At 38.3% G+C, this 23,547-nt stretch overlaps 1 protein-coding gene and 1 long non-coding RNA gene across 6 annotated transcripts; both read right to left on the bottom strand.

Annotated features, from left to right (window-relative positions):
* Positions 1 to 2,438: 2,438 nt before the first annotated feature.
* Positions 2,439 to 22,282, bottom strand: TRA2B (transformer 2 beta homolog). Of its 5 annotated transcripts, XM_064584028.1 has the most exons (11): positions 21,906 to 22,162; positions 15,265 to 15,540; positions 14,781 to 14,850; positions 10,094 to 10,227; positions 8,890 to 9,052; positions 7,553 to 7,741; positions 6,795 to 6,910; positions 5,751 to 5,834; positions 4,578 to 4,637; positions 3,936 to 4,009; positions 2,439 to 3,447 (listed from the first exon to the last, which is right to left on the bottom strand). In XM_064584028.1, exons 5-11 carry the CDS (start codon positions 8,920 to 8,922, stop codon positions 3,437 to 3,439), a joined length of 567 nt encoding a protein of 188 aa, XP_064440098.1. In that variant the 5' UTR covers positions 8,923 to 9,052; positions 10,094 to 10,227; positions 14,781 to 14,850; positions 15,265 to 15,540; positions 21,906 to 22,162; the 3' UTR covers positions 2,439 to 3,436. The 5 variants fall into 5 exon arrangements, with proteins under 5 accessions (XP_064440098.1, XP_054362534.1, XP_064440099.1 ...); XM_054506559.2 differs by lacking the exon at positions 14,781 to 14,850; XM_064584029.1 differs by lacking the exon at positions 15,265 to 15,540 and having other exon boundaries at positions 21,906 to 22,045.
* On the bottom strand, positions 10,680 to 15,275 carry LOC135363549 (uncharacterized). Its single transcript, XR_010409216.1, has 2 exons — positions 15,143 to 15,275; positions 10,680 to 12,160 (listed from the first exon to the last, which is right to left on the bottom strand). It is a non-coding gene; the product is annotated as an uncharacterized LOC135363549 (long non-coding RNA).
* Positions 22,283 to 23,547: the final 1,265 nt, after the last annotated feature.

Raw genomic sequence — 23,547 nt, 5'->3', positions numbered from 1 at the left:
GTTGGGGACACTAGTTAAAACGTGCACAGGATTGCAGGGGGGAGGGGGAAGAGAACCTCCCTCCCTCCCCCCAGGATGATTTGGAGTTCCCCCGGACTTACCACAAAATGAATTTCAAACAGAATCCTCTTCATCCCCTCGTTCCAAGCCCGTTTTAACTTTTTTTCGGTCACAATAGTGTCTGTCCCTGGTTCCCATGAACTAGTTTAACTGTAAGCCAGTATCTAATATTTCTGGTTAAGTTTGGGTATTTTTTTTCTACTGTACATAGTTAAGTGCACAAATGATTGCACAACCCCTTGGCAAAACTGGTAAAGTTCATATGCACAGGTGGTTCTTATTTGGGGTTTCTGGCCTCTTCTTCAAGTTCAATGTCTTATGAATTCTCTATTGTGTCAGGCCTATGTTCACAAGATCCAGTTTTTTTTGTTATATAATCAAGATCTGTCTGTTGTCTGAAGCAAAACTGTGGGTGTGCACTCATCAATAAATCCTTCCCTGTAAAATTTACCTAATTTTGATAATGTAAATAAATTTCACCTTCTGGATGAAACTTTTGTTCCCAGTCTAATTCATAATTTCTCCCCTTGAGCCTTTGCAAGTTGAAATACTGATTAGCAGGAAATGAGGGTTGAGAATTGTTAGTTTTATCCTGAGGCATACTTTCCTTATGCAAGGGAAGCAACTAAAGACCATTTTGGAGGGCTTGGGGTTCTCAAAGGCCTCCAAAAAAGAACAAGAAACAAAAACTTACGCCAATTGTTGGGATCTGACATTTCCTGAATAATGTATGCTTTCACAAGACCCTAGTAAGATTATGAATTTTAACTATTTTAATTCAGCAGTCCTCCAAATCAACCTTGCATTTGGTTTCAATCATCTCAGGCCTGTAGTGGTAAACAATGTATTGTTAGTACTGGCATTTAAAAACCTGGGTTCTTTTGCCTTGAGGCAAGAATTTCAAGATTTAATTTATCCAATCCCTAAGTTATCCAATGGCTCTCCTATGGTTCTGACATTGTCTCTTTAAATTGGTGTATGCCAACAGTTAACCCAAGGGACTCACCAGATGACCACCATCAGAGGCACATGAACAGACTAGACTACTTGTTTCCTCTCCCAGAATAGGAAAGGAGTCTCCACCCATCAAACCCGGTAAATTCTAAATTTTCTTCAAGGTCTGCTGCCTGTAATACACTCCTGGTAGCAATTTAGAAGTCAAAATGCTTCCAGATCCAAAAGCCCAACTGATCGCTAGCTTTAAAAAAACCCACTTTATTGGCAGGATAATGGGTGGCTTACATGAATTAATTGCAAGCCAACACCTTCTGGGATGCATCAATTAGGCATGGTTGCTTTCTGAAGTTGCTCTAGACCTGAGGCCAATTAGAGGGCTGGGAAATCTATTTCTTACTCCATATACTGTAATGCAGTAAGAGGTTAGGTATTTGTGTAGGGGACCTCATTCAGTGAGACCTGCACTGGATGCCCACAGTTCTCACACCCACTGCTTTGGTGCTGGTCTACCCTTTCCCCTAGCAAGACAGCCTGTAAGTGGTATGTTTCTTCAGGTACACTCTTAGCACTACAAAATTATAATCCAGCCCCTTCTGGACCATATTCTACAACCATCTGAGGGGCCAAGTCTTCCTCTCAAACTGGCTGACAATAAATTTGAAACAAAGTTAGTTCCAGGTGCTATTCAGAAACACAAACATGCAGAATTTTAAAATCCATTTGACAGTTTCCAAAGTATGAGAGATACCACCCAGTGGGACAAATTAAGGCCTGCAAATATTACCTATGAAATATATATATACATATATATATATATATTTCAAGTAGGCTCCACACCCAACATGGGGCTTCAACTCACTACCCTGAGATCAAGAGTTGCATGTTCTACCAACGGAGCCAGCCAGGCACCCCATGACCCCCGCTTTTTTTTATTCATCTTGTTATCTAGAGTATGGCAGAATGGCATCATGAATGAAAGTACAGACTGTGGATGGACATCTGCCCACATATGGATTACCATTTAATAGTTGTTTTAACTTAAGGTAAGTTACATCTCATGGCTGCTACAGACTAAATGAACTGTTTTACAGATACCTGGGACATACTAAATGATTTTGATAAATTACCTGTCTATTGCATTTTCCACTGAATTGGCCACCCTCTGGGCAAGTGTGGAGACTAGACTTATTTAATATAACTAACATCATCCAAATGAAGACAATCACTCAAGTACCTAACTCCCCTCTTAAATGTATTTTCCAGGAATGTACAATTTATCTATTAAAAAAAAAAAGGCAAAAAGAATACATTTCAGCCTAAGGGATACTGTACAAGGGACTAAAAACTACTTTAAAAAACCCTCCAATTATAAGTAACAAGGTTAAAACAAAATCTTCTATGTCAACTGAGTTGTACCAGCCTTTTACTCTTTTCATTTGCATTTATTTAAACACAGTTCTCAAAACATTTGAGTGAAATTGGGCTTCCTTTGGTAAGCAAAGGACCTGAAAATAATATTTAAAAAATGAACAGGCAAAGTCTTCAGTTCATCCACAACACAGGTGTAGTGTTCCCTTTCTCTTTTCCCGAACTCTGAAGCACTTAATTTTTTCCATAGTCTAAAAGCTAGAAGAACAAGAGTACATTTGTGGTGGAATGTATTGTCACTTGCTGATAACTAGTTGAAATACCATTATCCCCTTGTAACAGCTTTAAGAAATAGCCTTTTAAAAGGCATACATCGTGTACCTCTTTTCTTATCCCCTGCTTTATATGATACAGATTACATAAAGGCTGACAAATCCACATTTATATAAGCATTAAGCATTGGCTGTATTGAAAGTTCTTTAGTTCTAGTACTAGCAGTACAGGGTTACAGAGCATAATTTTTAACACTTAGTTGCAGGTATATTAAGTATACTATGTTTCATGGATTGGAGGAAAATGGGTATTTTTGTCTTGAGATTTACTACTGACACAACCTAATCTGAACAGTTTTGCTAAGCATTGATGTTAGAAAGAAAAGTAAAAACCAAACTTTATTGTTGCTTTTTACCATTTGGTAGCATTTTACACACAGGCTTCGATCTTCAGAATACCCTGGATTCAGTAGAAAAACCTTTTAAATGAAGTTTTGTACAATAGAAACTTCTCAGCAGTCAAAATTTAGACTGTAAAAAAATACATGCAAAACATACTTTTCTGAAAACACTTAACTTTGAACAAAGCACCGAACTACACAAATGCAGAATGAAAACAGCATTTCAACTCCACCAAAAGTAGTCATCATAAAAGGTGTAAAAGTCACCTAACTTCACTAGGCACTGTTCACTTTTTAAACAGGAGACAATAAAAAATATTGTCCACAAACAATATCCCAACTCTAGGGCAGGTTTCAGAAAGTCTTCAACTTCATGCTTTAATAGCGACCTAGGAAGAAATAATAATCAGTCTCTCAGTATTGAAGCATATTTATCAAGTATACTTTAATGTTCAGACTTTTTATTCTACCATTAGAAAATTCTATGCACCAGATTCTCTCCTATAAAAAGGGTTCCCCTAGGAATCAAAGAACCAACACTGAACAAAAGAAATAGCTGGGAAGTATAACTCAACCCCCAGGAGCTAAGGTTTTAAAGTCACCCAAATGTTTCCAGGCTGTACATAAACTGCAAGCCCTCCTGAAAAGAAAGGTACAAATGGTAACCAGAATGTATTATACATTTACTATTTTAATTAGCAATAAGATTCCAAGGATTTTCATATACTTCCTTGAACGGTACATACAAAAACCAAGGGTGGGTGGGTGGATTATAATATAGATAAAACTACTTGAATTAACCCACTATCTACTGTAGTTTGGTAACTTCAAGCCATACTATTATAATATATAAAATCGTATCAAGTTAGAAACTTACGAGGTGAGTATGATCGAGATCTAGAACGTGATCTGTATCCTCCACGACTATAGTAAGGAGAAGGTGACCGCCTTCTGTAAACAAATGCCAAGACCGTCTAAGACTCCATAGATTGAAGTTAGACTAAATGATATATAAGGATTGCAATAGTCATGGTATTTCCAAAGTCTGTTTTAGATAATAAAACCACTAATCCCAAGCACACCTTCACGAACACCCAAAACAAATTTTACTAGTGCTTCAAAGCAGTTTTCTAAGACTGACTTGAATATTCACTTGCTTACTAAGATGCTCGTTAAAAGCTAACAAAAATGCAATAGTACCAGAAAATAGCAGTAAGGAATAAAGACTAAGAGTATTATGGATGCTTATCACTGACCTTAATTTACACTATCATCGATTAAGGTACAAAATGGGGCCATTGAGTAATTACCTAGTATAAGCCCAATTCATTTCTGTAAACACACAAATGAAGCCATGTATACACTATTACTGGTTTCAGTTGCAGTATTTTATGAATTTCATGCAATCCAATTTGTGTGATCCAACTTTTAATAACCCCCAAAATATTAGTAACCAAGTGTCTTTAGGTAAGCCATTCTACTGTGTACCATGTACATTTAAAATCCTCTCCTGCCATACCTGTAAATCTGATCCCTGTCTTGAGCAGCTCTCCATCCTCCTCCTCCTCCACCTCCTCCTCTGTGAAGGCAGAAAAGCAACACACATTCATTTTTTTTCAAGTTTTAAAAACAATATTTATGCAGTATAATTAAAACTCCCACGGAGAAATGAAAGGTCATTTTTTTAAGTAAAGTGATTAAAGCCCTAACTTTTGTCACCCTTTTTACAAAATGGCATAGAGCTCTCTCTGGTGGCTAAAATGAGTAACAGAACAAATTACACTTCTAAAGTAAATGCTCAACTGAATTAAAACCTGAATGTTTAATCTTCCCAGCCTCCATAGATTAATCCCTAAGAGTGCCAATTAACACACAAATGTTCTTTCAAAAAAGGTTTTTGTTGGGGATAAAATGCTGGACCATAGTGTCAAAAGCAAGCTTAAGGACTCGCTTCCACAGTCGGTAGTTGACAATCAACTTCTTTAAACATTCAAAACAGTGTACAAAAAAAAAAAAAAAAAAAAAAAGACAGCCACACCTCAATAAGGCACCAAGGATTAATCATACAATTTACATTTTCATAAGCAAGACAGGGTCTAAATTGCCCGCTGCAGGTAAAATAAAGATTTTACTTCATTTTATCTTCCAAAGTGTTTCTCAGCACGACAGTTATTTCCCTATTAATCACCCCCAAAAAGGTTCAATTTTTTGGTAATAAAAAAACCTTTAGCCATTCTTATACCAAATTATTGCCCTTCAACAAATTTCTTTGGACTCTTCCAAGACTTAGTTTTCCCTATCTAGAGAGCATCATACATTAGACACCAAAAATGCTTTATAAAGCAATGACTTGAAAAATGCAGCTTATGGAACTTAAGAACAAGCACAAAGGAGTGAAAAAACTGAAGTATGGTCTGTAATTTTGGTTCCACTGCCATGTTCAAAACCAGGGATTTCAGTTGGTTTACAACTTGACTTTTTAAAAAAATACACGTATTAAGTTAAACTGACTAGACACATAACCTAAAAATCTTTAGTTTTAACTCTAGCCCTACGTTTCTTAGTATAAAAAAGATTTTATTAAACACTAAAGTTTAGTGTTAAGGTCCGTGCCTTAAATTAGGATTCAGGAGAAGAGACTGGTACCTCCCTTCAAATTTTTGGCAACTTAAATCTACTATGGTTAACTTACCTGTATGATCTGCTGTAGTAGTCTCGATCATCATAGCCTCGATCATATCCTCTGTCATAGTAATCCCGACGGCGTGAGCTGCCACTATGAATAATATATCTTCATAAATATATTTCATCCAGTGAAATACATCTTCATAGAGTATCTTCATAAAATACCACGTGGCCTTCCTTCCCTATCTTCCTACATACAACTGTTATTGTTTAAAGCTGTTCAGACAATAGCACAGCAGCATGACTCATTTGGGTCCTGGGAGCCACAGCTGAGCTAAGGACATGACTGGGCAACTGCTCCAAGTATAATCTCTCTACTCTCTTATATTGAGCAAAAATAGTATCTACTAACAACCCCCTAATTATTAATTCATAGACAGGCCTTTTCTAAAAGAAAAGTTACCCGGAAAAGGATTATTATTCCTATTTAAGAATTCACTGATACGGGATAAACACTGTCCTTTTTCTCTGCTCCCTGTAACAATGTACATAAATGTATTTTCCTAAAGGAAAATAAAATATTTGCAAGAATGTGGTTTCAGGAGTGGAAATATTTAAATTAAAAACAACAAAAAACCAAAACTTCAACACAGAGCTTTTGACCAATATAGAAACACTGGTGAGAATGATGACAAAGGAAAAGAAATATCCTATCATATAGTTCAATGTGAAAACTGTTTTCCACTCTGCTTAACAAAAACTAAACGCACAGGAGTAGAATTTGTTATAAACTTGACTTTTACCTAGAACGGTTAAGATTCCATTACGATAAAAATGGTCTAAGCAAGAATATTAATTACCAAGCAAAGCCAGATATATGGCCTTTCTGTAGGATATGGTGGGATGTCATCTACCAGTGTGCAGCACAAATACAAGATTTCCATGGAATATATTCTTTTGAATAGTCTTACCCAGTTAAAAAAATAAAACAGGAAGAATGATTTGTACTGTGGCAGGACTGGATGAAATGTCGAAAATTTTCCCCGGGTACATGGTAGTTCTTAGAGAAAATGCACTCAGCCATCAATCTTTATCTTAAAAGTAAACTTACTAGGTAGGTCTTCCCATGTAAATTCCTGGTGTTGGGGTATGTGGTCTTTTTGTTATAGAGAAATCAACTCTGATCCTACGTCCATCAAGCTCCATTCCATTGGCACGCTCTTTTGCCTTGGAAAGATACATTAAGTTATTATATACACCTGGGACAAGGCCACAAATATCCAGTATAAATACTTTTGTAAATATTTACAAATATTTGTAAGTAACTATAAATATATCTTATTTACAATATAAAAGCGAAAATTGTCCTTATCCTTATGTTCATCTGTACTTGGGAGTCAACAATAGGACTATTTTAAAAAGATACAGGTTAAAAAAAAAAGGGGGGGGGGCGCCCGGGTAGCTCAGTTGGTTGAGCAACTGCCTTTGTCTCACGTCATGATCCTGGAGTCCCGGGATCGAGTCCTGCATGGGGCTCCCTGCTCAGCGGGGAGTCTGCTTCTGCCTCTGACCCTACCCCCTCATGTGCTTTCTCGCTCTCAAATAAAATCTTAAAAAAAAAAAAAAAACACAAAAAACAAAACAAGGAGGGCGCCTGGGTGGCTCAGTCGTTAAGCGTCTGCCTTCGGCTCAGGTCATGATCCCAGGGTCCTGGGATCGAGCCCTGCATCGGGCTTCCTGCTCAGCGAGGAGCCTGCTTCTCTCTCTCCCACTCCCCCTGCTTGTGTTCCCTCTCTCGCTGTGTCTCTGTCAAATAAATAAAATCTTAAAAAAAAAAAAAAAAAAAGATACAGGTAGACTTTTACTTACTTCCTTGGCATCATCTACATTTTCAAAATATACAAAGGCAAATCCTCTTGAACGTCTAGACTGCTGGTCATATACAATAGACACATCAGCAATGGGGCCATATTTAGAGAATACTTCTCTTAGATCTCTTTCTGTAGTGTACAAGCTCAATCCAAATACTCCAAGACAGCAGTTGGGATCAGGATTTGCCTAGAAATGGAAAAATCAATTTTAAACCTTAAAATTTATCATAAACCAAAGTTAAGAAAAAATGCATAAAAATTACCCAAAATGTCACTAACAATAAAGCAGATTTAAATGAAAAATTAAAATTTAAAATCAGTGTTATGGCAATAGCTGCAAGCATTAATGGGCAGAAAAGGGGTGCCTGGGGTGCTTCAATCAGTTAAGCATCGGACTCTTGATTTTGACTCAGGTCATCATGTCAGGGTTGAGATCAAGCCCAACATCTGGCTCCAACGCTGGCCATGGAGCCTGCTTCTCTCTCCCCCATGGAGCGCCCAGGTGGCTCAGTCATTAAGCATCTGCCTTCGGCTCAGGTCATGATCCTAGGGTCCTGGGATCAAGCCCTGCATCGGTATCCCTGCTCCACAGGAAGCCTGCTTCTCCCTCTCCCACTCCCCCTGCTTGTGTTCCCTCTCTCGCTGTATCTCTGTCAAATAAATAAATAAAATCTTAAAAAAAAAAAAAAAGATTCTCTTTCCCTCTGCACCCCCTCCCAAAGAAAATCCTGTGAAGAGCATTTCAACCTCAGAATTAAGTGTGTGTGTGTGTGTGTGTGTGTGTGTGTAGGGAGGGGGAAATAGGGACTCATACTAGTGAAGACCAAAACTGGCATTTTTGTGGGGGGAGACTGGAGAGCAATTTGCCCAAGGGATTCACCTCCTAGGAATTTATTCTAGGCGTAAGAATAATGAGTAGCATTATCTCTATAAGCCAGAGGGAATAACTCTTTCAGGGAAGATAAGCCCTAATACCCGAAATAAACGCGCTTAAAATTAAATGGAAAAACCAAGAAGCATTCTAAAAAGAGTATTAAAGCTAACCCAGAAAACTTCAGTAACATTAATATGGCACATATAGACAGTAATGCACAATGGGGATTTTTTATTTGATGAGCTGAGCTACACCACTGCCACAGTATTTTGCTTACATATGACTGATAGCTCAAATGTAGACCATTTACAACATAAGAAATACTTTTAAATAGACTAACCTCAAAACACTAAAAAGTCTCTAAAGAACTTGTGTGTTCACTGCCAGAAGTCTGTCAAATGTAATCAGTTCTAATTTCAAAACAGAAGAGACATATTGCTTTAGCAATTTTTTCATCTTACCCGATTCCCAACATGACGCCTGCGAGTAGACATGGGAGAATGACTGTGGCTATGCCGTCTTCGATAATCTCGACTGTAAGACCTGCTACGGGATCGTCTATGGGAGCGGGACCGAGATCTTGATCTTGTGTAATGCCTTCGAGAACTTCTTCTGGATCTAGACCTGTAAGACAAAAGCTTCAGGGTTATGACTAAATAACTGATTGATACAGCTTTTAATTCTTCTAATAATCTAGAGTTAAAATCCAAAAGACGGAACACAATTCAGACATATATTAACATTAAATTGAGGTTTTTCTTCTGTATCTACAGTCATCTCAACTCTGCTAGAAAGAGCTCCAAACCACTATCAGCTCTCTTCCATTTCTTAAGATAAAGGAGATCAAAATTAACATACTGAAGATCAATTAACACACTAAAAAATTTGGTAATCATTAAAACATGCAGCACTTCCTACTAGCTTGATTTGTGCCCCCCTTTCCCTCAGTATAACACCCTCTATTTTTTCGGCCTCTCCCATTATGCCCACCATTCACTTAAGATAAAATCACCATCACCATAGTTTTGTCCAGCAGTGTTTTAAAACCAATCAATCGCTCTTAACTAGAGTGATATGAAGTGTCATCTAAACCAGACAGGACACATTGTAAGAGAGAAAAGAGGTGCTGTTAATTATGCCTGATAATAGGCATAAACTGGGGCTGTCCTGGGCAAACCAAGGACGTATAGCCTACTCTAGACCAACATTAAAAAAAAAAAAAGTGCGCTGTGTTATGGTATTATTTTTGTTTTATACACACATGTATATAATATTAGACACTACACCTATTTATCAAGAATTGCAGTTATGAAAGCCAATGTTCTGCAGTCCATTTGTTATACTTAAACTCATAGCGAATCCTCACAATTCTGAAGAACTAGTACTAACTCGCCTTTTAAAGATAAGGAAGCTAAGGTGGAAAAAGGTTAAGTAATCTGCCCAAGTCAGAAAAAATAGAGGTAAGATTTGAACCCTAACGCCAAAAGCCCAGGCTCTTAACCACTTAGTCTTCTGTCCCAGAACTTATGATTAAGTACATTGCTAGTACCAATATTAAATAAGCCAACAAATGATCTAACCCTCTCTATCTTCCTAATTTACAAAGCACACACCAATTTCAGAGCTAAGAGTAACAGAAGAAAATCCCAAGACAGTCTTTCTTACCTAGATTCAGATCTGGACCTGGACTTTGATCTGGAACGCCTGGAATCTTCCTTGGAGCGAGACCTTGCTGGGGTATGCCTTGCAGATTTCCCAGATCCATGAGCACTTCCACTTCTGGAAGCAGAACGGGATTCCTACACGTAGATGTCAAAAGTTTAATTTGTATACTTTCTGGGCAACTTTAAAAACAAATAAGCTGCTGTGAGATAAATGGTGAGGGAAAGCAATCCCCTTCCAAGATAAGAAAACATAGGTAAGGGCAGGAACTGAATATACCTGGTATATTTACATTGCTCCAACTGACATAAGCCAATTAACTTGAACTTCCACCTTTTCTGGAGCAGGGTTAAGAGTTAACTGACCCCACTCTCTTCAGAAAGGGGTGCCAAAGCCAAGCAGTTAAGGGAACTGTCCAAGGACTGTGTTTTGGGATTTACTCCATAAAGACTAGGGTGAGAAAGAATCTTATTAACTATGACACCTATACCTTATACCTCTATTTCAATCAAGTTGCCATCAATAAAACAAAACCCTATGAAAGTCATAAAACTTACTTTTAAAATGCCTTTTTTTTTTTCCCAGTAAGACCTTAACTTCTCAAGTTTTATTTATTTTTAAGTGGGGAAAAGAGGCAAGGACAATCTGTTTCAAGTCCTAGCAAAAGGCAGAAACCTAGTGGAAAGCAAGGACCAGCCTGAAGGACACTAAACCCTATTCCATCTAACCATGGTGGGAAGCCCCTAAAAATCTCAAAGCAACCAGATGGAACCACGGCAGAAAGGCAGTGAACTGTGCAGAAGAGCAAAGACAGTGCCAGAGATCTACAGCTTTCTGGGCTAAATGGAGATGAACCAGGGCAAACTGATGGGGATCTAGGAATAAGTAGCTAGGTAAGTTACATAAAGGACCTATTAAAACCAGAACAGATTAAATCAGGGGCTCCTATCAAGGTCCATGAAGGTAGGGAGTTCAGAATTGCATGTAAAAACCAAAGTCTAGGTATATACTATACAGCCATGGCTTTCCCAATCAAAACTAGACTACCTGGTAGGTAAGTGGCACAGTAAGGAAAATCTCTAAAGAAACCAGCAAAAGAATGGGGAAACAGGGTAACTGGCTCACCAGTGAGTCAAAACATAAGTCAACTCATAAGCAGAAAAGACATACATATAAAATAATGGAACCAAGGAAATGTCCTGCCAAGGCACCAAAACAGAAACAACGGATTAAGAGAACAAACCCACTCAGTCTAATAGCAAAGGTGTTATCATCAAGCAAGACAACCGTACTTTAGGCTCCAACTTAAGGCAAATTAAAAGGCATAAAGTCTAGTGAGTCTTTCCACCCAAGATAGAGCAGAAATGGCCAGACCCAAAAAGAACCAAAACAGTACAGTAAGTCTGTACTTACTGTAGGAGTAAGACTCAATGTTGAAGCTACTGGATAAAAGTACCACTGGAGACCTCCCTGTGTGGTAAACTTTCAGAATATTCTGGCCATTCTTGAAAGGATAGAATAGGATTTTAAATTATAGCTATAGCCTTTTTAGATTATGTTCTGTGATCTACAGCTTGATGGGAGAAAATTTGGAAGATCATTTCTATGATGCTCAGGGCAAAAATTTATATGCAATATAGAAGAAACAAGTTTGAAGTTTAGGACAGTAAAGAAAAGAGTAACTCAATCAGTAAAATAAGTTCTGGTCTCTAGGCCTGAAAGAACTCTAGAAACTTCCCAGTAAGATTTCAGTCATTATAAAACACAGTGTGAAGGGACATGAAATGTGACAGCCCCCTCTCTCCATCACCCCCATGGGTTGACTGTAAAAAGGTTCAAAGAAAAAGATACTCATTAGTGAGAACAGCTACCTTTAACAAGGAATGGTTAAAGGGTGTACTACAGCTTTGGGGACCCCAAATAACAATCTCTTGGCATTCTCTGGCAAATATTCTGCACACAGACATTTAAAAGCACAATCCACCTCCCTCCTCTCCTTGGACAAAGTAGTTCTCACAAAATGGGGGTGGGGTGCAGTTTCCGGCATCTTTACCACAGGCAAAAGCTAACCTAGAAGAGAAAATAGAAAAAGGGACCCCAAAAGTTAACTGCCTTCGTTTATTCCAATGTTAGAAAAGATTACTTCATGGAATGATTATAGCTTTTAATGGAAACCAAAGAAAACAATTTACTCTGGAAAGGAGAGCTGAATATGCTCACAGTAACTCATAATAAAAAGATTACCAATAAAGTAGTTGTAGTTAATATCAGTCAGCCTAGGAATTGGAATATAAAGGAAGAAATGGTAGAAAGCCAAGATCTCCTTTTAAGCCTCTTGCTTCATTAAACAGAAAAACCTTATCCTAACCTACTCTACCTGTCTGCCCAATGGTAAGAGATTGTACTTTTAGCCTAGCAGATCAAGGGTCAAAGATACAGCGTCTATGAAATTCTAAGACTTTCCTCTCAGCCTCTTAAGACTAACTGGCTATATGCATATATATTTTGTGAGCAATCACTTCCTAGGCCAGGAATAGAGGAAACACCAGCTAGAATGCAAAGATTTTCCCTTTTATACTGATATTTGGCTAGGCTAACACCTAAACAATGCCTCCACCTCCTCCTACCTTTCTTGTCAGGGATGTTTCTTAAAGAAGTTAACCCCCTTTTTGTAGTTATGTTGGCCCTCAGCTTGTTTGAAAATATATATTCAAGGAAATTTAGCCTGTCCAGAAGAAATGATACCTAAAATTATTAGCCAAATCTAAAAACAAAGTTAACTTAAACCAACATGGGCAAATCTACACAACCAGCTGGGAAATTCTCCACATAAAGAAAACTCAAGTCCATTCTTAGGGCTAAAAATTGTGTGTCAAGGCATTAAAACCCTACCAAAAAACCCCCCACTACTCTGGACCTTCAATACCTCAACGAAAAGGATCATGAACTTAAAGTTAATACAAAACCAAGAAATTCCCTGAATTTTTGCCCAGGGAATCAAGTTTTTATAGATTGATCTTAGTCATATAACAATATACAACTTCAAAGGAGCAGGTCAGAAAAAAACTCAAGGCTTTCAACAAAATAACCTTCATCTCCCCCTATTCCGAGAAAGGCACCATCTTAGAAAAACATTTTGAGAGATAAAGGAAGTAGAAACCATCTGGAACCATCAAATCACTAGGTTTCTTCTGTATTATTTTAGAAACTAGATGCAGTAAATTAGATTTTGAACAGTGGCTCTTAAACAGGTATGGAGTAAACCTACACAGCATTTAAGAATACAGGTCCCTAAACTAGAGCTCATTTTAATAACTCTGGAGTTGGTCTTCTACATTTCTTAGAAGTACCATACATATTTATGATGCTAAGTATCATTGCTTTATTCAATTTCAGAGTTTTATGCTTCCTGCCTATTGATTTTTCTTGGCAAAAGCATTGTCTTGGAACCTTGTTTCTCTCATTTTCTCTGCTCCCCTGCAGAGGCCTATCTCCCTCTTACCTACCCAATAGCCAGAGTGGGGGTGAGAGGAGAAAGCACGGTCAAGACTCAAAGATACTTTGGCCAACGGGTGATAGTGGGGGGAACCTTGAATGGATGGGATGGTCCACCAGCATCAGTGTTTAGTTTCACCATACATCTATCCAGCTTAGACCATATAATCAAATTCCAAACTGCTTTCCTTCCACTTAGAGGCTTAATAGATCTTTCCTCTTTTGGACCCCACGGACCTTTCAGGTCTCCTGATAAAAGAATCCATGGACTTGAAGAGAAATAGAATATCCATTCATATCTCTCTGCCTAATCTGTAAGTAATTCGGAATGCAAAATTAACATTAACTTAATGTTATTAGTTTATACATGGCAAAAAATTTTTACAAACCAATAATTGGGACAAAGCAAAAGCTGGAAACTACTATAAATGGGAATAATTTTCTTCTCCTTGAAAACACAGAAATAATTACAAAAAGCACAGATCTCACATTGGCCCTAAAACCCCAGAAAACAGATCCTTCTAGAAATGTCATTTAAGTCACTTTTTCCAAGAGCTGGAAGATCTAATAACTCTCAGAGAAAGTTTTTTAGGTTGTCTTCATTTCAGGAAGGAGAAGTGGTAACTTTGGCTTTCCCAACAGAGGGCAACTCTTGGTTAGCTACCACTGGGTATTATTCTGACATGTGTACTTGTCCCATACAACTGAAAATAACATTACACTGATCATTTGATTCTTTTATTTAACTAAAACAAAACACACAGTTGGGGAAATAATAGAACTTTGAGGTTTCTTTTTTTCCAGGAAGTACTGGGAGTGTGGAACCAGAATAAAGCTACTTTATAATATAATCTATACCTCTCACATCATTCTAACAATTAAGTGTTAATAGCAGAAAATGAGAAAAGGGAATAAAGCTGTTTACTGAATAAAGCACCTAACACTATTGCCGCTTTGAGTTAAGAGAGATCCTGTTCACTTGTGTGACCCACCTCATTCTAAGGTAAACTTTTTTTTTTTTTAGCAGTAATCCTAGTCCTTCAGCTGGAAAAGGCATTAAACAGCGAAGAATTAAGACTCATCCTTGTGAATTTAGAACCTGCATCTTAAAAGGTAGGGCCTAATTGGTCATAGCTTTCCACTATGCCATCTGGAAAGAAAATATTTTCATAAATGCCAAAAGGAGCTGGCTAACCTGTTCACTGGTTTGCTTCAATTTTGAGGGTTCGGTTCTATAACCATCCTGGTGACATTCTTTAGGAAAACTATGACAAACATAGAAAACATTCTATTATACATTGCTCAGTACTGAAGGATAGGGATCAGTGAATTTTAAGAGTCCATGGAGGTGGCACAAACCACCAATTCCAACTCTGGAGGTACTCACTCATACCCCAGGACCAGCAGAGTTAGATGAAAAAATCTAGAGGGACAACATGAAGCCAACTGTTACCCATGCCAGAGAGCTCATTCCTGCCTCATATTTGACTACAAAGGATTATTATTTTTTTAAATTGCATTTCAATCATTTGACTAAGAAGTTAAAATTAGAATTACCTAATTTAAACGTTTCCCCTGGAAGGCACGTCTTTGCCCTGTATATATTTTCTTCTATTAAACAAATAATGCATGCATGTTTAGCAAAATATACAGGGACACATAAACAGACTAGTAATTACTTAGCGTAGTGCTTTCTGATTCCAGATTACTTCTTATCTTAACTTCATTTTTATTTCTTTTCTTCATTCTTCCGTTTCAAATTCTGACTTCTTTCATCTTCCCCACTTCACACAAATTGCTCAATATTCTACAAGTGGGACTTCTGGTCTGATAATTAGCATGCATTCTTTCTTTTATTTTTTCAAATTTCAGCTTCACTTATTCCTGAGCTTCAAATACTCATTTATAAAACTTGTCAAAGGACGACTTCCGCATTTTCCTTCTTCAACATTAACCTTAATAGAAAAAGAACAGGATGAAGATATTTTAAAACTCCAGGATAAAATCCAGTGCCAAAACTGAAACTAGAAAAAAAAAATCCCTTTTTCTGGATTTAAAAAAAAAAAAAAACAAAAACCCTAGAATATGCAGCTCAAAAAACTGAAACTAGCCTCCTGTTGGTTCTAAAATATAAGGTAATCAACCTCAATTGTCTACTTCAAATAGATTTATCATGCTTAAGCTGAATGCGAAGTGCGCAACTGAACATTTGCTGTTCATCTAACATTTAAGAACTTTAATTACATTTCACACTTCTACTTATTGTATTCATCAATAGAAAATGTCAAGTGTCAAAAGCACATCTCTAGTCAAAAAGTGACACATTAATACAAAAGTGCAAGAAAGGAAAGCATGGACAATTCATTTGTACAATGATGACAAGGCTCAGGATTGGAGAGGCTTACAACTTGTGACTTGACTAGATAATAAAGAAATGTATTTAACGTCACAGTAAAGGAATGTATTTAATGTCACACATTTTTGTACTGCATATTTAAAGAGCTCTGAGAAGACAATGTCAGGGAAATCAGAAAATTTGGACTAAAGTGCTCAAAACCCACCCCTAGAGAAAGCTGCTCTAGTGACATTTTAGAATATGATTGGTTCAACTACTAAATTTAGCACTGAAAGCATAAAAAGACTGTCAACCAACTACTATATCCAAGTAGCTATGAAGGAAAGCAGAACAAACTTGAATTCAACAGTGGTGTTTAAATTCCCCCTCAATGAACAAAGTATTAAAATCTTCTGCAGTCCAAAGGAGAAATCCTACTTTTTAAGGTGGCAATATTGGTAGAAAATTATAGCTCACCTCCTGAAATTATTTAAAAAACTCAACATCACTTAACAGATCAATGAAGTATAATTGTGTCTGTTGAACACCCTGAACAAAATAGTCCTCACAAAACATCCTTGTTCTCCTTGTTATCCTGTACTTCACCTTATGATCTTTCATTTGTCAACAATTTCCTCTCTACTAGTTTTATTTTCTTTTGGGGTGACTGGGGTTAATTAAAGGTTTCTTGAAAAAAGAAAAAAGTTCTTATAAATCTATCTGGGTATAAAGACAACCATGGCTATCATGGGAAGTGTTGTGATGTCTTTCCTAAGAAAGCACAATTTTCAGTCGTCTTTTTTTGAAAAGTCAATTATTGTCTGTTTAATCCAGGAAAAATTTTAAATAGCTTTTTATTTAAGGGAGTCAATTAATTGATTTTCTTTTTATATCCATCACTAAAATGTAATGGGAAATGTTTGCTGGCAGCACAAATGTAATCGTGGAATCAGAATGCCCAAGCAGGTTTCCTCTTTATGGCCTCCTAAAGATAACACAGATACAGGGCTTAAATACTAGAATGGAGACCAAAGCTCTAGGTATCAGAACTTTTCAATATGGACGCCTTCCTGCCCCCCTTTTTTTAAATTACCCCTTCCCAACCATCTTCCTCCTTTTATATTCGAAGATCAAAACATGTTGCTAGATAATGTAAATATTAGGTTTATTTCAACTCAACTACTAAGCTCAAGTGGCCACTTTAATAAAACCAGATGACCAACTACTGGGCTAATGTTAAGAGATCCAACTTAGAAATAAGCAGAAACTTCTCCCATCATCAACACAATTTTTGTTAAAAATCGATTCTAGGTATTACGGCTGGAATTCAAATAACATTAAAAACATATACAAACTCTGCAGGTTGCTGACAGGGTAATATCTTAAAAATCGTTAACAGGGCAAAGAAAAATTTGTTGATCCTGCTAGAAATATAGTCACATCAATAGACTAATTTTATTTTTCTGTAGTCAAACTCTACCAGAAGGTTGGGTGGAGAAAAATCTTCAGAAGACTGAGAAAAATCCCTGGAGGTGGGGCAGCGCCCCCTCATCTGACTTGCCTAAATCAGTTGTAAGCCCATCTCTTGCATCAATAATACAGACTCTGAAAAGGGGCCTCACGCATGCTGCACTATCGGGCAATCTATGTTGATCAAAGCAGCATCTGAAAATAACCTCCACAACCTAATTCAGAAAGATTTTGGGAATTTGAAAAGTCCAATTTGCTATAGTGAAAAACCTTTTTTTGGCTTGCTTAAAAACAAGACTAAGTGACAACAATACCTGAAATTCAATGTAACCCACACCTCAAAAAACTAAGTTGGATAAAAACACTTAAAATTTCCTAAACTTCAATCACCATCCCTTCTAAAAAAAAGAATACAATTAGGAATGAAAACTGATCAACATAACACAGAATGCTAAGGCTCAAAAAATACAATTGTAGCTCTGTCCTCTTAGGCAAAATGTGAACTATGAAAATGTTAATATTTACCACTTAGGTTTTGGCCTTTATTGGAGATAAAGGGGGGAAAAGTAAATACTATTAACATCTCTCACCACCTGAATTCCTCTTTAATCTTTTACAAAACCAGAGTACTTACCTTGTAATCACTTGTAATTTCAGTTTGAAAATGCCACCTTCTAGTTCCAGACATCCACAACATTAAAACATTCTCAGTTAAAACCAAGAAAAATATTCTTCAACCTGGTTTCTTCAAGAGACTCATACCTAACCAGACTCACAGTGAAACAATGCAAACTATTTCCTCCCACTGGAGGAAATTCAATCCTTTATTAAAGGAATTGGTGCAATGGCTGTAATTCTTTAGAAAGAAATAGATTCAGATGTTTCAGTTTTTGAAAATCAGAATTCAGAGTTAGGGGCTAAAAACAAAGAATACAGAAAGACAATGCAAGATTAAGCAGAAGAGAAAAACTGCAGAAATCTGAAAAGCAGTTTGATGGGATGGTATCCAGATGCTATTCATCTCCATAAAGAATAAGACTAAAGATAATATATCTACATTGCAAACATTATTTCTACAAAAACTATATAGCCCATATTCTACCAGAAAATTTTCTTAAACTGCTTGGTATTGTAATCCTGACAGCAGGACAGAAATCCAAACCATCTGGTTCATACAACAGTGTTTCCTTAGTTTCTGGATTCTCTAAGTATAGACGCATTTGTAGAATCTTGAAGAAATTACAATCATTAGGAAGGCAGAGCATTAAACCAGTGCCAAGACCAAACACACAAACATTGCATACTCTAAATAGTGTGACCATTAGTGGACCTTAAAGATTATCCCCCAGTATTACTATGCACCTCCTAACTTGCTACTCTTTTATCATTCTTACTCATCCAAATTGTGACATAGCTGCTAAGAATACTTTTTGCAAAGGTGCCGGTCAACCCTTTCCCAAAAAATGTTTGCAAGCATTTTTTGGAAAGTACTGGAAAAGAATTGAATTTGGAGATCAAAAATAATTTGCACAGGTTCGGCTACATCAAGGAAGTCAACTCTAGAGACAGATTTTAATTTAAATCAACTTTCACATGAAAAAACCCCACAAATAAAAGTAAAAGCTACTCTGCCGTAACTCAAAGTGTGACGTGAACCACAAAAATTCTAGAAAGTACCCTAAGTATGCATTTAAAAGAAAATAAGGGACACACTTAACCACACTTGTGTCAATATAGTCACTCAATAAAGGTGATCAAACGGAGAACAATCTACTGCACACATTCAACCAGTCTGTTTAGGAAAGGAACTTCAAAAGTCTAAAGAAATAAGGTAAAAAATATTTCTAGAACTATGCTGGGGCCGCAGGTACGGGAATGTCTGGATTCTGGACAGCTAAATTAAGTGGGGGATGGGATTCCAGCCAAACTGAGGAGATTTGTATTAGAAGTGATTACATTAACAGTACTGATTAGGCTTGTTATTAATGATTTACATTAATAGTTTGAAGTGTTTGAGGGCCTAGAGTGGATTCACAGTAATTTTTCAGGTTCCAGAGAAGCTATTCATACCAGGCATGTCCAAGATTATTACCCTGAATGCAACTTTTTCCACAGCTTTCAGGCACTTTCGAAAGGAAGTTTTTAGCCAATCAGACCTACCTGTTATGTACACTTAAGTCTTTTTATGGCATTGTATCTTATCTGTTCCATTAAGCTTTAGGGTTTTGCCGGATGTTCTTTAGGAACCTCAACGTGCCTTTTTTTTTTTAGGTCTATTTAACCTCTTCAGGTTCCAATACACCAATTGGAAAGCTATCTACATACAAAACAAAATGCGAAATAAACGTGGAAGTATTCCACTACCTCGAAGTTTAGAAACACTTCCAGGATTCAGGACTCTTATGTAAGATAGAAATTAATTTCCAACATGCAGCTTAAAATTATTTTATAACTTTCCTTCCATAAGAATTTAGTGAATACCTAACCTATATAAACAAGATAGGGAAAAAACTAGGATGTATGTTTCACTACTAGGAAAAAAAACCCAATTCAAGAATGCCAAATAATTGGGATGACGCCTCTCAAGCCAGGAACCTACTTTCAACAATTGTTTCTTATGTAAATACGCCTATTTTTGGACAATTTTCGTCTTCACAAGTACACCATTACAAGTAACTTATTCAGGTACGTTCAACTGAGAGCTCTTCTACTCAGAAACCAGCCATTTTGTATTCTCTCAGTAGCGCAAGAAGTACTCAGTAATTGTTTAGAAAACTGAAGACTTAAATTTATCATTTGCTTTCCAGTACAAACACCAGTGACTAGTTTCAACAGTATAGTCAACTGGTAGAATCAGAAATCACAGCTTTAACAATCTGTGAGCTCAATCGAAACTTTACCTTAAGAAAGCAAGGGCTTAAAAATAATGGTAGACGCACCGGTGACGGTGTCATCAACCGTCTTAGAGAAAAGCGTAAAAAGCCAATATTCCTCTGTACAGGTAAAGCCTGGTTATTTCAGGCTAAATAAGATTTGGCTCCAGTTACACAGTTAGTTCAACAACGTTCCAGAAGCTAAGATAGGGAAGTTTTGTTTTTTTTTAAATGCCCTCCTAATGAAGGGCCCCAAATCTGTTTTATAGCAGTTTGCTTGCTAATATATTTGAATAGATTTACCTGACGACTGCTACTGAGATCTTAGGATGACACCGGGAGAAAGGGAAAACCTAACAGGTCAACTGTAAAAGAACCCAACTTACTCCTTACCAAAGTTAAAAAAATCGCCTTCTTAAAAAAAAAAAAAAAAGAAAGAAAAACCAAAACTATTTCTATGGTGCTTTTTATTAACCTCCTAAGAAATTCTCCGTGGGTGCCTGGGTGGCTCAGTTGGTTAAGCGACTGCCTTCGGCTCAGGTCATGATCCTGGAGTCCCGGGATCGAGTCCCGCATCGGGCTCCCTGCTCGGCAGGGAGTCTGCTTCTCCCTCTGACTCTTCTCTCAAATAAATAAATAAAATCTTAAAAAAAAAAAAGAAATTCTCCGTAACTTCCAAAATGCGCAAGATTCTGACAAGCTTTGTATCACGTTTAAGCCCGGAAACTGTCGTATTCCTGTAATTTAAGCCCCACCGAACTCCACATTTGGGAGGTGGAGACTCAGAGTAAAAGTGCACCAACAGAAGCTGTGGTTCTCAGACTTAGAATGCCTCAAAACAAAGGAAATAACGGCGCCATAAACTATTGCCCGCCAGTTTCTTGTACACAATCCCGTGAAAAATACCCACTCCATAAAAGAAGAGCTCTGCGGCCTCGGGGCTAGCTAGTCCACTGGATGCTCTGGTAACGATTTTTCGTTTGAAAGCACTCTTGGTATTGAAGAAAAGCACTCCATTTAGGCCAAATACAAAGCCCGCGCGAACCCCCTCTAACGGGCCCAGAACTGGTCTACCTCGGATTCGTTTCCCCCACCCTAAAAGAGGCCCCCAGAATACCCTAGATTCCGTCTTTCTGGGGTCCATAAAACGATCCTTTCTTAAACTAAACGCCGGGCGAAACCCCCCAGAGAACCTCGCCTTTCTCTCTCCACCCCCACGCGGCCTTGTGAGGCGCGGGCCCGCCTTGGCGCGCGGCTCCTCCGCCATTTTGTGCCTCTGGCAGCGCGCCCGGCCCGCCAGCCCAAGATGGCGGCAGCGAGGCTTCGCAGGAGAGCAACGGCGAAATAAGATACCGCTCCCCTCCCCCAACACCAAGGGAACGCAGCGGCCATTTTTTATCTTTCCCCCTCTTCTAACGGAAAAAAACCCGCCGTCTCGGGTAGGGGGCCACATAAACCCGTCGGTGGCCTACTTAACGCCTAAAGACACTCTCCGCAAGGGCTTTTTAAACCCAACTCCCATGCTTCCCAGCCTCAGACTTCGGAGCCTAAATCGTCCCTGTCTCCAGGTCCGAGGCCGACGGGCCTGGGAAGAGATGCAAGCTGGAACCACACAGCCGCCCCCTGCACCACCTCTACGTACCCGCTCGCCGTAGTTCTGCTCGCCGCTGTCGCTCATGACTCCTAGCTGCTGTCGCCGCTCGACGTGCTTCAGTCGAAGCTGCCAACCTCTTGCGCCTTCTATATGGAGGCTCCGCCGCAGCCTCACAAAACGCACAGGTTCCCGAGCCGCTGAATACCGAAGCGTTCTGCACCGCCTCCGCACGGGCTCTAAGTCTGCCGGACGTGACGAGGCGCTCCTTAACCCGGCCCCTCCCCCTTTCCGAACGCGCGCTTTCTTGGCTCCGCCCCTCCGCGCTCGGCCTTCCCTTTCTAGCTGTGGCGCGTCCGGAACCGGACGTGACGTAAGTCCCGCGGCTCGCGGGGCCCTACCCACCATCTCTGGGTTTCAGTGAGGCGGGAAAGTAAGTGTGGTGGATGGCCTGCTCTAGTGGTTGGTGGTCGCCCGGGGTGCCGTGATGTCACCGGCCACACCCGAATCTCTTTTTGAACTTTCCACGGAAACCGTCCTGGCGGTGGGAGGGAGGAGATGCCCTTTTCTCACATCCTTGATTCCTTTCTTCTTCTTTATTAATTTTTGCCCTTTTTTGTGCCGCCTTTTGGTTGGAGAGGGCAGATATCCCTACTGGGTCTCATGCTTTACTTTGCGTTTATTTAAATTCAATAGGGGATGCTTCCTTCCTGAGAATAACCTTCATTTGAGCACCTATTAAGTGCCCAAGCACTCCGTCAGTTCTTGATGTGCTGAAATTAGACGCAATCACTATTCTGAAAAAGTGCACTGTCTAGTAAGGGAGAACCATTAAACACATGTATAAACTATGATTTTAAGTGCTAGAGGTATCTACTATAATGATGTCACAGGAGGGATGATTAATTCATTTATCACCCAACAAAAGCAGGATGCATAGTGGATTCTTGAACAACATGGGTTTGAACTACTCTGGTTCACTTACACTTGTTTTTTGTTTTTGTTTTTTTGATAAATACAGTACTGTACCGCCCAGACCTTATCCTCTGCACCTGTCATTTACCCACCCATTAAAAAAGAAGTATGGTACCCGGCTGGTGAGGTAGTTTGGTACCTGTAAAGAGCCATTAAAACAGCTTTATTAAGGTATACTTTACAAGCCGTGCAATGCTTCCATTTAAAGTGAATAATTCAAATGTTTTTTTATTGTATTTACAGAACTGTGCAAGCATCGCGGCAACAGTTTCATCACCTCTAAAAAGAAACCTGTACTGATTAATAGTCATTGTACATCTCCCTCTCCACTGTCCTCCTGCAACCCTTCCATCTCTAAGGAATCTGAAATCTACTTTGTCTCTATGGTTTTGCTTATTCTGGACATTTCATATAAATGGAATCATATAATATGAAGTCCTTTGTGATTGGCTTCCTTAATGTGATGTTTTCAAGGTTCATCCATGTTGTAGCATGTATCAGTATTTCATTCGTTTTTATTAGTGAATAATACTTTATTATATAGATATATCACGTTTTATTTATTCATTCATCAGTTGATAGACTTTTGCACCCAAAAGTGCACTTTACCACTTTTTAGCTATTATGAGTCATAATAGCTGCTGCTATGAGTATTCATGTACAAGTTTTTGTCTGAACATACATTTCTAATTATTTTGGGAATATACCTAGGGGTGGA

Source organism: Mirounga angustirostris, unplaced genomic scaffold (assembly GCF_029215605.1).
Source record: "Mirounga angustirostris isolate CCGP_5_RB_7025 unplaced genomic scaffold, mMirAng1.0.hap1 SCAF_1, whole genome shotgun sequence".
Classification (NCBI taxonomy): domain Eukaryota; kingdom Metazoa; phylum Chordata; class Mammalia; order Carnivora; family Phocidae; genus Mirounga; species Mirounga angustirostris.
This window is presented reverse-complemented; position numbering and strand designations above follow the sequence as displayed.